The sequence below is a fragment of the Erpetoichthys calabaricus genome, chromosome 1 (genome assembly GCF_900747795.2).
Source record: "Erpetoichthys calabaricus chromosome 1, fErpCal1.3, whole genome shotgun sequence".
NCBI lineage: Eukaryota > Metazoa > Chordata > Cladistia > Polypteriformes > Polypteridae > Erpetoichthys > Erpetoichthys calabaricus.
Window position 1 is genome coordinate 105,324,403 of NC_041394.2, and position 15,413 is coordinate 105,339,815.

At 41.3% G+C, this 15,413-nt stretch overlaps 2 protein-coding genes across 2 annotated transcripts in view; one reads left to right on the plus strand and one right to left on the minus strand.

Moving 5' to 3' along the window:
- Positions 1-15,413, minus strand: part of LOC114647671 (glutamic acid-rich protein-like) — a 792,149-nt gene that overhangs the window by 74,955 nt on the left and 701,781 nt on the right. The window lies entirely within an intron of this gene.
- kiaa0930 overlaps positions 2,889-15,413 on the plus strand; it is a 167,900-nt gene continuing 155,375 nt past the window's right edge. Inside the window, exon 1 of the mRNA XM_028804711.2 lies at positions 2,889-3,278. Within this exon, the coding sequence (XP_028660544.1) occupies positions 3,137-3,278 (142 nt within the window). The 5' untranslated portion in view covers positions 2,889-3,136. The remainder of the gene's footprint in view (positions 3,279-15,413) is intronic.

Below are 15,413 nucleotides of genomic sequence, written 5' to 3' on the forward strand. Positions count from 1 at the left end.
GAATTATGTTCTGGACTTCTCTAGCACCTTCAACACCATCCAACCTCTGCTCCTTAGGGACAAGCTGACAGCGATAGGAGTAGATTCATACCTGGTGGCATGGATTGTGAACTATCTTACAAACAAACCTCAGTATGTGAGTCTCGGGAACTGCAGGTCTGACATTGTGATCAGCAGCACAGGAGCACCACAGGGGACTGTACTTTCTCCAGTCCTGTTCAGCCTATAGACATTGGACTTCCAATACAACTCGGAGTCCTGCCACGTGAAAAGTTCACTGATGACACTGCTATTGTGGGCTGTATCAGGAGTGGGCAGGAGGAGGAGTATAGGAACCTAATCAAGGCCTTTGTTAAATGGTGTGACTCAAACCATGTACACCTGAACACCAGCAAAACTAAGGAGCTGGTGGTGGATTTTAGGAGGCCCAGACCCCTCATAGAGCCCATGATTATCAGAGGTGACTGTGTGCAGAGGGTACAGACCTATAAATACCTGGGAGTGCAGCTGGATGATAAATTGGACTGGACTGCCAATACTGATGCTCTGTGCAAGAGAGGACAGAGTCGACTATACTTCCTTAGAAGGCTGGTGTCTTTCAACATCTGCAATAAGATGCTGCAGATGTTCTATCAGACGGTTGTGGCGAGCGCCCTCTTCTACGCAGTGGTGTGCTGGGGAGGCAGCATTAAGAAGAAGGACACCTCACGCCTGGACAAACTGGTGAGGAAAGCAGGCTCTATTGTAGGCATGGAGCTGGAAAGTTTGACATCCGTGGCAGAGTGACGGGTGCTCAGCAGGCTCCTATCAATCATGGAGAATCCATTGCATTCACTAAACAGTGTCATCTCTAGACAGAGTAGCAGCTTCAGCGACAGACTGCTGTCAATGTCCTGCTCCACTGACTGAGGAGATCGATCCTCCCCCAAACTATGCGACTCTTCAATACCACCCGGGGGGGGGGGGGGGGGGGGACGTTAACATTATTCAAAGTTATTGTCTATTTTTACCTGCATTTTTATAACTCTTTAATTTAATATTGTTTTTTGTATCAGTATGCTGCTGCTGGAGTATGTAAATTTCCCCTTGGGATTAATAAAGTATCTATCTTAATTAGGAGTAAACTGGTCACTAATTTAGAACATGGTTAGAATGAAAACCTGCAGCCACTGTGGCCCTCCACGACCGAAGTTTGACATCCCTGGTTTAGAACCAATGATAATCAAATATTAAAAATACTGTATTATTATATAATCAGCAACTTTGAAATTGCATAAAATGACACTCTACTGTACATGCCTATATTACCGATCCCCATTTTTTGAAGTTTCCTGTAAAAGATTAACTTTGACTCCTTTTATCCCATTAGGGAGTGAACCTCATTGGTCAGCTAATGTGGCATGCATAACTTCAAGTCCTTCTAATTATTTTTGCTGAAGACACTTATCAGATTACTATTTATCAAAGGGGTGCAATTTCCTGCATAAAATATTGTCCAAAATTGCCTAAAGATTAAAGTTTTTCTGGTCCACAGGGCCAAAAGTAGGGTGGAATGCATAACTAAACATCAAATAGATAGATAGATAGATAGATAGATAGAATGCTTTCTTCTGTGACTTGTGTTGGTTATGCACTCAACTTACATGTCACTAGACCCCAGGGGGATTTGTTTTTAATTAATTTTAATTAAAAGCAAATAAGAATCCATATAATCAAATCAAACTTAACAAAACCAAAATTCAAACCCGGGGGGAATTTGGATGAGTCAAATGGTATATCATATGTGGTGGTTTTCTCTTAATGGTGAGTTTAGAGGTGCCGGTGAGTGTTCGTAAGTAATTTTTAATGAGCACGATAATTGATTAGAGGATCTGAGAGACCTGGTGGATGAGTAGGGACGGAGGAGAACAGCAAGACAGGCTGAAGCAGACTCAAAAAGACTTCGGATGCGAACAATAAAACCTTAAATTCCACCCTGTATTTCACAGGGTACCAATGAAGAGAAGCTAGACTCTGGCAACAGCATTTTGAATTAGTTGTAGTCGGGACAGAGATGAATGTCAAACACTAGTAAAGAGGGAATGACGGTAGTCTAAGTGGGATGAAACAAAAGCATGAGCATGATTACATCTTGCCTGAAGAAGGGGCCTGAGTTGCCTCGAAAGCTTTCATATTGTAATATTTAGTTAATCAATAAAAGGTGTCATTTTGCCTAACTTCTCACTACATTCGTAATGGCTAACATGGTAGTACTGTACTACAGTAAAAGATGGAAATGGTTTGGCTTTAGTGATGCTAAACTTCTTTTCACCACAGCATTATTATCTGTTTATCAAGTCTGAAATCTGCCTCAAAGATAATGTCAAGGTTTCTAAAGTGGGAGTTAGTAGACCAAGATTGCTATTGATACTATTAATGGAGAATGAAAATCCAAAAATAACAATCCCCATGTTTGATTCATTCATTTGAAGAAGGTTTGATGCCATAAGACATTTGATATCCAATATCTGGTAACATTTGCTTTTTCTACAGTAATAACATAAACCATGCCACATCACATAACACTGCCAGTCAAGTGTAGGGTGTGCGTGTGGGCATTGCACCATGATTCCCCATGCATATCAGTGATTTTTTGGGTGCCCCTTGTAAGCTTACTGATAAACGTCAGTCCAAATGCTCACATACTAATCTCGGTACCATATAGGTGTTGATGTTTGGTAACCCAATGACGTAATCATTAACCATCGTGCACAAGAAGGCCGGGGCTAATGCGGGAAACGCCCGTGTAGTGGCGATGCTCCCCGCCCTCCCGGCTAGCGCGGCCCCTTTAAGAGCACTCGCGCTAGGCTCTGTTGCAGGAAGTGCAAGGGGTGTTCCCATTTCTTTCCAGCTGATCTCATAACAAAGTAGACGGAAGTGAATTCGCTGCTGTTGTGTTCTTGCCGTGAGTGAGCGATAAGCTCGTTGGCGATGTCACTAGCGTGAAGGGTTCCAATAGGATCGCCGCGGCGGCCGAAAAGGGATAACCCCGTGTGTGCAGAGGAGGGGGTGAGGATATCCTAGACGTTTCCCCTCTTTTGCTTCAGTGCTTTTTTTTACTTAAAGGAGCACTGACTGACATGATCGCAGCTTGGAGATGGCATCTTTTAAAATCAGTAGGAAGCCGGGTGGGCAACAAGCCGAGGAGGACAAGGCAGAGCTGGACCAGTCTCTGCAGCAGATGCTTCGAGCCATAGCTGACGAGCGAAACCGGTTGAATGTCAGGCATGAGGTCACTGGTAAGTTTTATCTAATAAATCGCAGGGGTTGCTTGTAGATGCGTGTCTGTAAATACGGACGGCGGACACGTAGTAAAAGTGTTTGATCGTTGCCACTGCAGCCTGTGTAACTTTTACTGCCGCAGACAATGACAGGGATGCGACTTGGAAGCGTGGCACCACACTTTACTGCAGCGGCAGGCGCTCCTGCTTTCGCGGTGGCACAGTTTCATTGCGCTTGAATTGAAGAGCTTGGCTCTCGCGTGCCCTCTACTCCTGGCACCTCACTGTTCTAGTAACTTGTCGGCATTAGAGTGTGCACGCAGATCTCGGTTGCCCCTTCGCTTGCCCTAACTGGTAGAAGCCACAGCAGATTCCTGTCGGATGTTCTTTACCGTGCCCTTGGCACCCGGTGCTTTGGAGAAGGCAGATGTAGTTCTGGATCGAGGCTTAGTAACTAGCATTTGGTGGCACATTATTCTCATCGTCAAAATGAATTTTTCTGACACCTAGCTTATTGCATTTACTGGCATTGTGTGCTTTTTTCTGTTATTTGGCAGTTATTTATTATGTACGTTAGCTTTTTACATTATAATATTGTAGTGGTTAGTATTCTCTCATCCTGTCACTTGACTTTGTTTGCAGAGTTGTCTGAACTGCAACATCCCTGAGGCAGGTTGTTAGATTGATTGGCCCGCTATGAGTGAGTATAGACTGGCATCCTTTCCAGAAGTGATTCCTGCCTTATGCCCAGTGCTGATGGTTTAGGCTTCAGCTCCCAGCTACCTTGAAATGGAATATGGGATTTTTAAAAGATGGATTTAAAAACATATGTAAGTGAAATCTCACTAGCAGGGTTAACTGAACAGGGAAAACTGGTTTCATTCACTCTGCGATGTAGAGTTAACAAAGCTTTCCTTGCCTATTAGTCTGGATAATGTAACATGTATATTTATTTTTTAGCATACTATTTAACTTATCAGTTGCTGTTAACGGCCATCTTGGGGCCACGTCTGAGAAGCAAATGGTGAAACACTGTTTTCTGCATTTCTTTCAGTGGCAGAGCCATGGGACTGCAGTATTTGTGAAGTGTGATGTGCTGCCTGCCACATGGTGTCTCTTGTCTCCTGACCTCTCACTTCTGTTGTCTGTGTTCCCACACCAACCTTTGTGTCCATTAGCTTAAAATCTTTTATTCATACTTTGGAGTTATTCTCTGTTCACGCTTATTTCTCATTCGTTGTAGCAGCAGAATTACTGTTTTTATTAAGATGAGAGCAGCCTTTTTGGGTAGCTGTAAGAGGAAACTGGAGGCTGTACGTTTATTATGTTTGTATCGACATATGCATACACTGATTTGTCACACTTTCATTTTATTTTTGTATAGTGCCCTTCAATGAGAGTCAGCTCACTTGCTGAATTTTCCAACTGTAATGCAGTGAACATAAATAATGAAACCATACATCATTTACATGCATGAACATGCTGTTTCATCTTGATTAATATACAGTACCTGACAGTGGAAATCCATTAACATGATAATTAAAATATGACCAGTTAAAAGCAGTGGAGAAGAAATGAAAAACCCCAGTCAGAGGGGTTTGGTGGTGGAACAGAGTTGTTTGTAACACTCCGAGTCACAGTAACAGTTCACAAAGTCATGGCTGTGGTGACCGACACAAACTGAAACTCCCAGTCATTCTACTATATAAGTATGTCCTGGGCAGTCTGATATGGAGAGGATTAAATCTTTGCATCCTTGGATTCTGCGACTCCCAACATCCCTGGTGTTAGTTTCCACGTGCAGGAGGAGCAGTTTGTTACTGATGTGACACCTGAACTGAGTGACTTGACTTCATAACCATATGCTTATTAAATGACACAATGTCCAACAGAGAGCTGGTGTCCAGTTGGTTTAGGTGACTTTGCCTGGTATGGTCAACTGAAGACTCCTCAGAGCTTTATTTTTTCCAAGAATGTTGTTAATTGAAGTTTTTGAGTTCCTTTCCTCTAATGTGAACTGGTCTGATTTCATTTCTGATGTTAATGGGAAGTTGTATTAGCATGACTTTCTTGATGTTTCCTCTTTGAGACCGACTGATGTTTTACTGCTTGTTTACCTTAATATGTGGTTGGAGTAATGTGTACAGTTTATTGTTGTCATAGTTAAAGATACGCGTTGAGACTCTGAGCTCGAACAATCCACAAGGATAAATAGAACTGAAGTTAATTTAACGTAACCTTTTTTTTTTGCTTTTAAGTTTCTTTTCCAATTCAAGTGAAAAGTCAATCAAATGACACCTTTTATTGGCTAACTAAAAAGATTACAATATGCAAGCTTTTGAGGCAACTCAGACCCCTTCTTCAGGTAAGATGTAATACTTCCTATTACAATAAAAGATGTCATTTTGCTTGACTTCTCACTACATTCATAATGGCTAACACGGTACAACACCCTAGTACTACAGACATACAAGACACTGAAATGTACCGCTACTACATGGAATTGAAGAAACTGGCACACATGGACAGCGACATCTTCTTCTTAATGAAATGCAAAAAGGAAAATCTTATCCTAAAAGGCATCATGATAAGGTATCCAACCATACACACTTCTAATACTCGGTTTACATTTAAGATGTCTCACTTTAGGGTTTTCCAAAGTTGTATTTGTCCTGGTGTCTATATAAACACAGGGAACTCCAGTTTCTGGATTACATCTTGCCTGAAGAAGGGGCCTGAGTTACCTTGAAAGCTTGCATATTGTAATCTTTTTAGTTAGCCAATAAAAGGTGTCATTTTGCTGGACTTTTCACTACATTCATAATGGCTAACACAGTAAAACACCCTAGTACTACTTTTCCAATTCAAGTTACTTGAGAACCTAACACTAGAATTGGGTGTAAGGCAGAGTCACACACCAGTCAGCCTAAGGGTTTTTGCAACCAAAGAGGAGGACATGCTGATCCATCACCAAAGGAAGCCACACTAAAGTTGAACTTTGAGCCTGGGTGTTGGTGAGATGGTACTGCTACTATCTGTACCAGCACAGACACAACTGATGGCTGCTATGAAGAACGGTACACATCCTCTCTATGACACACTAACTTTAATCACTAACACTGAATTTTTTTTGGATTGAGATTAAACAGTAGTGCGTTAGTAAACACTATTTATGCTCCTTCGTTCCTAATGGCAATTCACCTTTAGGGCTGGTTTATACATCACACTCAGAACGCTTACATGCATGCATCATGGCTGTCACACGTACTTTTGATTCGTCAGAATCTAGCACGACACGTGCGTTAGTTGCAGTACCAACAAAAATATGGATGGCGTGTGTGTTAGACTTTAGGCACATGACGTCTGTATTGTTGTTTACCATCAACATGTGACAGCAGGCTTGCAGCTCCATCAGGATCACTGTGTGTGTGTGTGTGTCAATGTTTGATAAATAGTTCGATGCAGTGAAGCAAATCATCACACTTAAATGCTGACATGTCTTCATGCTGCTTTCTTCATTGGCATATTTCCCATCATAATGATGCAATACAGTAATCCCTCCTCCATCGCGGGGGTTGCGTTCCAGAGCCACCCGCGAAATAAGAAAATCCGCGAAGTAGAAACCATATGTTTATATGGTTATTTTTATATTGTCATGCTTGGGTCACAGATTTGTGCAGAAACACAGGAGGTTGTAGAGAGACAGGAACGTTATTCAAACACTGCAAACAAACATTTGTCTCTTTTTCAAAAGTTTAAACTGTGCTCCATGACAAGACAGAGATGACAGTTCTGTCTCACAATTAAAAGAATGCAAACATATCTTCCTCTTCAAAGGAGTGCGTGTCAGGAGCACAGAATGTCACATAGATAGAGAAAACAATCTCTAGCAAACAAATCAATAGGGCTGTTTGGCTTTTAAGTATGCGAAGCACCGCGGCACAAAGCTGTTGAAGGCGGCAGCTCACACCCCCTCCGTCAGGAGCAGACAAAGAGAGAGATAGAGAGAGACAGAGTTTGTTTTTCAGTCAAAAATCAACACGTGCCCTTCGAGCTTTTAAGTATGTGAAGCACCGTGCAGCATGTCGTTTCAGGAAGCAGCTGCACAAAAGATACCAACGTGAAGATAATCTTTCAGCATTTTTAGACGAGCGTCCGTATCGTCTAGGTGTGCGAACGGCCCTCCTGCTCAATCCCCATACGTCAGGATCAGAGAAAGTCAGCGCAAGAGACACAGAGAAAAGTAAGTTGGGTAGCTTCTCAGCCATCTGCCAATAGCGTCCCTTGTATGAAATCAACTGGGCAAATCAACTGAGGAAGCATGTACCAGAAATTAAAAGACCCATTGTCCGCAGAAATCCGCGAACCAGCAAAAAATCCGCGATATATATTTAAATATGCTTACATATAAAATCCGCGATGGAGTGAAGCCGCGAAAGGCGAAGCGTGATATAGCGAGGGATCACTGTACATTTAAAGGTCTCACATATTCTCTGTCACTGTTGCTGTTTTGTTTTTTTGTTTTTTTTTGCACCTTCGCAACAGCATCAGAATGTAAAGAATTTTTATTCTGGCATCTTTCTTCCTTCAACTCGCAACACAGAGAAGCCAGATGTTGTTCTCTTATTATGATGATTTCTCACACTGCCACCTGGTGGAATCCTCCAGATTTACTTAAAGTACGTGCACAAGTATAGTCAGTACACGGCTTACGTAGCAGCAGCGTCCTCAAACTCGTGTGTTGTTTATCGTCAAGTATATCCCATGGCTTATAATGCCATGCTGTGACTGCTCTCTTATCTTTAGCCAAGTCAATGGTTTTCTTCTTGTATGTGTTTGATGGGGGGGGGGAGTTAATGTTGTTCTTTTTTATAGTATTTGTTGAGCAGTTGTTAAAAGCTGAAGTTCCCCCATGGGACAAATAAAATCTGTCTGTCTGTTGCTAATTATTTAGTATCTTTAAATTACTTTTGTGTGCATAAATGTAGTAAAAGTGCCATCTCACCCAAGCAGTTTGCATTTTCAGTAATCTGTTCTATAAGGTTCATGTAAAAAATGTGTCATCTTTGTTAAATCTGTATATTTAGTGATAATATTTTGAAAAATGATGCTTAAATAGTAAGGCATTTCAGTAAGCAACATTGGTTTGGTGCTTTTTAAAAACAATCAGTTTCCAAAATGGAGGGAAAGGGGTTAAAAACAATGCTTTTTGTTTCCATTACCAGACAGAAATATAAAGCAATACCTTAAAGGTTAAAAACCCGTTCACTTTACCTCCAGAAGAATGAATGAAAGTCTACAGAGCCTTTACATTAGGAAGAAAAAGCATAGTTGGAGTGTCTTTCAATAGATGTGTCAATCTGTAAAATCAATTTTTAATTTGTATTGTGTTTTTCTTAGTGAATATGAACAGGCCTACAAAGTGCTATACAAAATGTTTAAGACAATGATGCCAAGGAAAGCATAAGATAGGATCAGAAAATTAATATTGAACTGATTAAATTAAATTAAATTAATGTTTTAATTGAAGCCACAGATAAAGGAAAACAAAATTATTTCTTTAGCACGGTAGAGTACCAGGTTTTATAGGAAAGTCAATATCTGTTTACCGGCACTACAGAACATTAAGAATTCATTAGAAGATACAAACATAATCTGTTTAGATTATCATAATAAAAGCAATCAACAGATTTAGTTCTTGACAGCTGCAAATAAGAAACCAGTTGTTGCTGAAGAGATGTAAGCTTTTAAAACACAGAAATCTTAATAAATAAATCATTCATTCACTAATTTAATTATTCATCCATTCATTACCAAACTCGCTTGTCCAGCTCAGGATCAGGATCCAGCCTGGAGTCTGTCCCAGCAGCTTGGGGTGCAGAACTGGACCAAATCTTGATGTGGATGGTATGTCCTCCCGGTGTCTTCTGGGTGTTCTAGTGTTGCTCCTACTTTTCAAATAAGTTTGTTATGTTAACTGGTCTGATATGCATGAATTATGTGAAACAAGATTAATGGTTGGCTCCTGCATTGTGCTTGATGCTGGTGGGTTAAGGTCCATCCTTTCACTTCTTATGTAATAATAATTCATTACATTTATATATCGCTTTTCTCAGTACTCAAAGCACTATCCACACAGGGAGGAACCGGGAAGCGAACCCACAATCTTCCACAGTCTCCTTACTGCAAAGCAGCGGCACTACCATTGCACCACCTGTGAGGACATTCAACTTGGATAATGCAAGGTTGGCAAAGGAATGATAATAAAATTAGTTCTCAAGCCTTTGTATTAGAATGTCTATAAATAAATCTAGATCACATGGCCAAAAGCTATTTATGAGTCTATTGACAACATTCCTTGTTCACCCACACCTGTGTTGCAAAACACGGCACAAACACCATCATCAAGTTTGCAGACAACACAACCATCATAGGCCTTATCACTGACAACGATGAGACGGCCTACAGAGAGGAGGTGCTGGCATTGAGTAATTGGTGCATGGATAACAACTTGTCTCTTAACGTCAGCAAAACCAAGGAGATGATCGTGGATTATCGGAAATAGCAAGGCAGAGAACACCAGGCCATCTACATCAGCGGCGTAGAAGTTGAAAGGGTTAACAGCTTCAAGTTCCTCGGAGTAAACATCACCGAGGATCTCTCGTGGACCATTCACATAGACACTGTGGTTAAGAAAGCTCGCCAGCGGCTCTACTTCCTGAGGAGTTTGGCATGAATGCCAACATCACCTCAAACTTTTACAGGAGTGTGGTCGAGAGTCTGCTGATGGGCTGCATTACCGTCTGGTATGGGAGCTGCTCTGCCAGCAGTGGGAAATCACTACAGAGAGTGGTGAAGGCAGCAGAGCACATCACGGGCAAGAGTCTCCCTGCCATTGAAGACATTTACCTTCATCGGTGCTTGCGTAAGACGAGCAGCATCATAAAGGACCACAGCCATCCATCACACCAGCTGTTCTCCTTGTTACCATCTGGCAGATGATACAGGAGTCTGGCTGCTCGGACTACAAGACTTAAGAACAGTTTTTACCACCAGGCCATTCGACACCTCAACAGCAACACCTGAACACTTACACACACTTACATTACATCTACATTGCATTACATCTTACATTGTACTACTCACACACAAACTGTACCTGCACACACTCTGAATACTGACTGGAACATGCATCTGCACTTTATGGAATATGCATCTGTACTTATAAAACATTATCTGTGCAATAATTGTCATTTGTACTTGCTGCTCATTGAACTCATATTGCTCTATAACTTCTTTTAAAATGTACACATTTTATTTTATATGGCTTGTCTATTTTTAACTTGTAATTTTTTTTTTTTTTTTTTAGCTTTATTAGATCTAGGCTGAGTGACTTGTTTTTCTTGTCATACAAATTTCATTGTATGTTGACCCTGTGTTAACCTATATATGACAAATCAACCTAAACCAACACCAAAGCAGCCTGGGTATTAATTGAGGGAGCCCTGTTAATTATGTGATACAGGGTGTGCATGTGCTCTGATATAGGACTAGACTGAATGAACCCGGGGTTATCACAATGCATTATTTATAATATTTTCTAGTGTTTTAGTGAATACTGACTGAACAGCTGATGCCTGCATTGATCAAAGAAAGTGGTCTCTAACTAGGACACAGTGTGGGGTCTTTTTTTTTTTTTGGATCAGCTTTGCTTCATAGCAGCTTTTTTGTTCAGGCAAAGCGACTGGCAGTTAAAGAAAGCTTGAATCTAAAATGCTACGAACAAATTCATATCCTACAATGGAGGGGAAGAGCGTGAGTTCAGGTGGAGTTATCCGGTTATCTTGGGTAAGTTAGGAGGTGGAGCTGAAGATTTAATTTGTTATTGTTATTATTTCATGACGTTTGCAGTATATTAAAAAAGGTAACAGTTCATTAAAAATTTGCAACCGTGGCTTTCCGTAGTGTTAGTCTAGGTCATTTGAATTCTATAAATGAGTATTTTGGCATGTTCATGTCATTTTGTTTACAGTTTTACTGAATTTATTTATTTACTTTACCAATGTATTTGACTATTCTAAACTCATTGGCAATACCCTTATCAATCGTTCATGAAAACCCTGAAAGTTCCACTCTAACAAAGACGGGAAGCCACTACATTACTTCAGGCTTCCATATCGACTGCTGCAGTCAAACACTGACTGACAAGTAACTCTGGGATGTCGTTGAGCTTTTGAGGTCAGTGCAATGCAGATGTTGTAGTGACGTCAGCCGAGTGGTCAGATGATCAAAGCTGCCTATCTTGAAAATGAAACTGGTAGGCAGTGCAACACTGATGAGAATTTCGACATTCCTCATTGTATATTTTGAGCATAGTGATCGACTACAGTAGTGCAGGTTACAGGGCAACAAATAATGGACTGTAAATATAATGGCAACTGGTGGATATGTAAGAAAAGTTAAACACAAAGTTAGTAAGGAATCAGAAAATTAACTTTGGATGGAGTAAGAATGTGGGAGTGTTATGTAGCAGAAATTAAGGGAATGGCACGGTGGTGGATGTTGCTGCCTCACATCTCCATCAAACACTCCTTGTCTAACACTGCATATGTGGATTCAGTGTGTGTAGGTTTTTCGCCCGGTTCACCTCCTGAGGTTAACAGGCGTTTCTAAATTGTCCCAATGTGAGTCTGCCCATTAATGGATGAGTATCCCATTCAAGGCCATGCACAGCTTTGTGTTGAGTATGGCCGGGCCACATATAAGCCATCCACAAACTTTTCTTGGATTAAGTGTTTTTTGTTTACAATTTTTGAATAAAAATACTAGCACTACCTTAAAAATGTAGGGAAAGAATTTTATATCTTGTGGATGGTTCACTCTTTTTATTCAGGCACAGTGAGAGATCAGAATTGCAGTTTAAAATTGTGAAAATCTTTGAGCCATATCAATCCAGTTATTAAGGGAGAACCAATCTGATACCTCATGGTTAACTAGGCTCAAGTATTCACGGTGTTAGGTTGTACACATCACTGGTGGCATTACTTGGATGTTTTGAAGAAAGAAAAGGCTTAGATGCACCACATTAAAAAGAGGAGTCTGAAAAACAAGTACACAGAAGTAAAAGCCTGTCGGGCATGTTTAAAGTTGGTTGACATAGAAAATATTCTGAGCAGCACAATTTCGGATGGACTTTGCTTGTGTAAGTTCGCTTCCCGGGTCCACCCTGCGTGGAGTTTGCATGTTCTCCCCGTGTCTGCGTGGGTTTCCTCCGGGCGCTCCGGTTTCCTCCCACGGTCCAAAGACATGCAGGTTAGGTGGATTGGTGATTCTAAATTGGCCCTAGTGTGTGCTTGGTGTGTGGGTGTGTTTGTGTGTGTCCTGCGGTGGGTTGGCACCCTGCCCGGGATTGGTTCCCTGCCTTGTGCCCTGTGTTGGCTGGGATTGGCTCCAGCAGACCCCCGTGACCCTGTGTTCGGATTCAGCGGGTTGGAAAATGGATGGATGGATGGAAGTTGAACTTTGACTGCTGAATCAAGCTATTACGCTGTTCTCTTGTCTGTCTCTGCACACATTCTAGTGATCAGGGATATGAAATTAACAAAGAAAGCAAATAACCCCAGCCCAACAATGCTCCAAAAGCTTATAATCTACAGAATTTCCACATTTTCCAGAGTAAGTATTGTCATGAAAGTCAAGCTCTGCTTAAATCTAGCAGTCCATTGTTGATAATTCGGGGTGACAGCAATTTGGTGCAACAACAGCATTTAGATGGAATGCCAGGCCAGCCTCTACTAGTTGAAAATAATTCTCAAAGAATCATAAGTCACGGAGCTATTAATTGAGCTGCTGTTCCTTGAGTGTGCCACCAGCAAAGTCTGGATAGCTGAAAGGCCTCTAGTCTATCATAAATATGGCAAGATTTGCAGTGAGTTCTCCAGCTGTGGGATTTAAAAAGCAAACAGTAACAATTCTTTTCATGCAGCACTGGTTCCAAGCTTTACAGAAATTACCAAATGCTAACATTTCTACCAGTATTGAAGTTCAGTTATGTACAAAGTTGGAAACACTGAACTACAGTGGGGCAAAAAAGTATTTAGTCAGCCACCAATTGTGCAAGTTCGCCCACTTAAAAAGATGAGAGAGGCCTGTAATTTTCATCATAGTTATACCTAAACTATGAGAGACAAAATGAGAAAAAAAAAAATCCAGAAAATCAAATTGTCTGATTTTTGAAGAATTTATTTACAAATTATGGTGGAAAAAAAGTATTTGGTCAATAACAAAAGTTCATCTCAATACTTTGTTATATACCCTTTGTTGGCAATGACAGAAGTCAAACATTTTCTGTAAGTCTTCACAAGGTTTTCACACTGTTGCTGGTATTTTGGCCCATTCCTCCATGCAGATCTCCTCTAGAGCAGTGATGTTTTGGGGCTGTCGCTGGGCAACACGGACTTTCAACTCCCTCCAAAGATTTTCTATGGGGTTGAGATCTGGAGACTGGCTAGGCCACTCCAGGACCTTGAAATGCTTCTTGCGAAGCCACTCCTTCGTTACCCAGGCAGTGTGTTTAGGATCATTGTCATGATGAAAGACCCAGCCATGTTTCATCTTCAATGCCCTTGCTGATGGAAGGAGGTTTTCACTCAAAATCTGACGATACATGGCCCCATTCATTCTTTCCTTTACATGGATCAGTCGTCCTGGTCCCTTTGCAGAAAAACAGCCCCAAAGCATGATGTTTCCACCCCCATGCTGTACAGTAGGTATGGTGTACTTTGGATGCAACTCAGCATTCTTTCTCCTCCAAACACGACAAGTAGAGTTTTGTCATCTGACCATATGACATTCTCCCAGTCCTCTTCTGGATCATCCAAATGCTTTCTAGCAAACTACAGACGGGCCTGCACATGTACTGGCTTAAGCAGGGGGACACGTCTGGCACTGCAGGATTTGAGTCCCTGGCGGCGTAGTGTGTTACTGATGGTAGCCTTTGTTACTTTGGTCCCAGCTCTCTGCAGGTCATTCACTAGGTCCCCCCGTGTGGTTCTGGGATTTTTGCTCACCGTTCTTGTGATCATTTTGACCCCACGGGGTGAGATCTTGCGTGGAGCCCCAGATTGAGGGAGATTATCAGTGGTCTTGTATGTCTTCCATTTTCTAATAATTGCTCCCACAGTTGATTTCTTCACGCTAAGCTGCTTACCTATTGCAGATTCAGTCTTCCCAGCCTGGTGCAGGTCTACAATTTTGTTTCTGGTGTCCTTTGACAGCTCTTTGGTCTTGGACATAGTGGAGTTTGGAGTGTGACTGTTTGAGGTTGTGGACAGGTGTCTTTTATATTGATAACGAGTTCAAACAGGTGCCATTAATACAGGTAACGAGTGGAGGACAGAGGAGCCTCTTACAGAAGAAGTTACAGGTCTGTGAGAGCCAGAAATCTTGCTTGTTTGTAGGTGACCAAATACTTATTTTCCACCATAATTTGCAAATAAATTCTTTAAAAATCAGACAATGTGATTTTCTTTTCTCATTTTGTCTCTCATAGTTGAGGTATACCTATGATGAAAATTACAGGCCTCTCTCATCTTTTTAAGTGGGAGAACTTGCACAATTGGTGGCTGACTAAATACTTTTTTGCCCCACTGTATATGCATAAAGGATAAAGATGTAATGGGAAACCAAGGAGTGAAACCAAAACTGCTGGGTTGTCACAATAAGTGAAAGTAAGACTGACATATTCCAGTTGGCCATAGACCACTTAAAGTCATAAATGTTAAGTAACTGGGCAAAACTCCATGATTGTCTATAATGTTAGCAATTTCTCCTATCTGTTGTTATGCCATCACTCACATCATAGGTTGCATAGGTCAAAAGTTGACTCGAAAAGCCAAGTTAGATATCATTGCCATTACTACAATAGAGAAAAAGACAACAGAAGGAAAAAAACAGTGTGTACCACTCTAGCAACAGTAGGCTTCTTCTTCTTTGGGCTGCTCCCGTTAAGGGTCACCACAGTGGATCTTCTTCTTCCATATCTTTCTGTCCTCTGCATCTTGTTCTGTTACACCCATCACCTGCATGTCCTCTCTCACCACATCCATAAACCTCCTCTTAGGCCTTCCTCTTTTCCTCTTCCCTGCTAGCTCT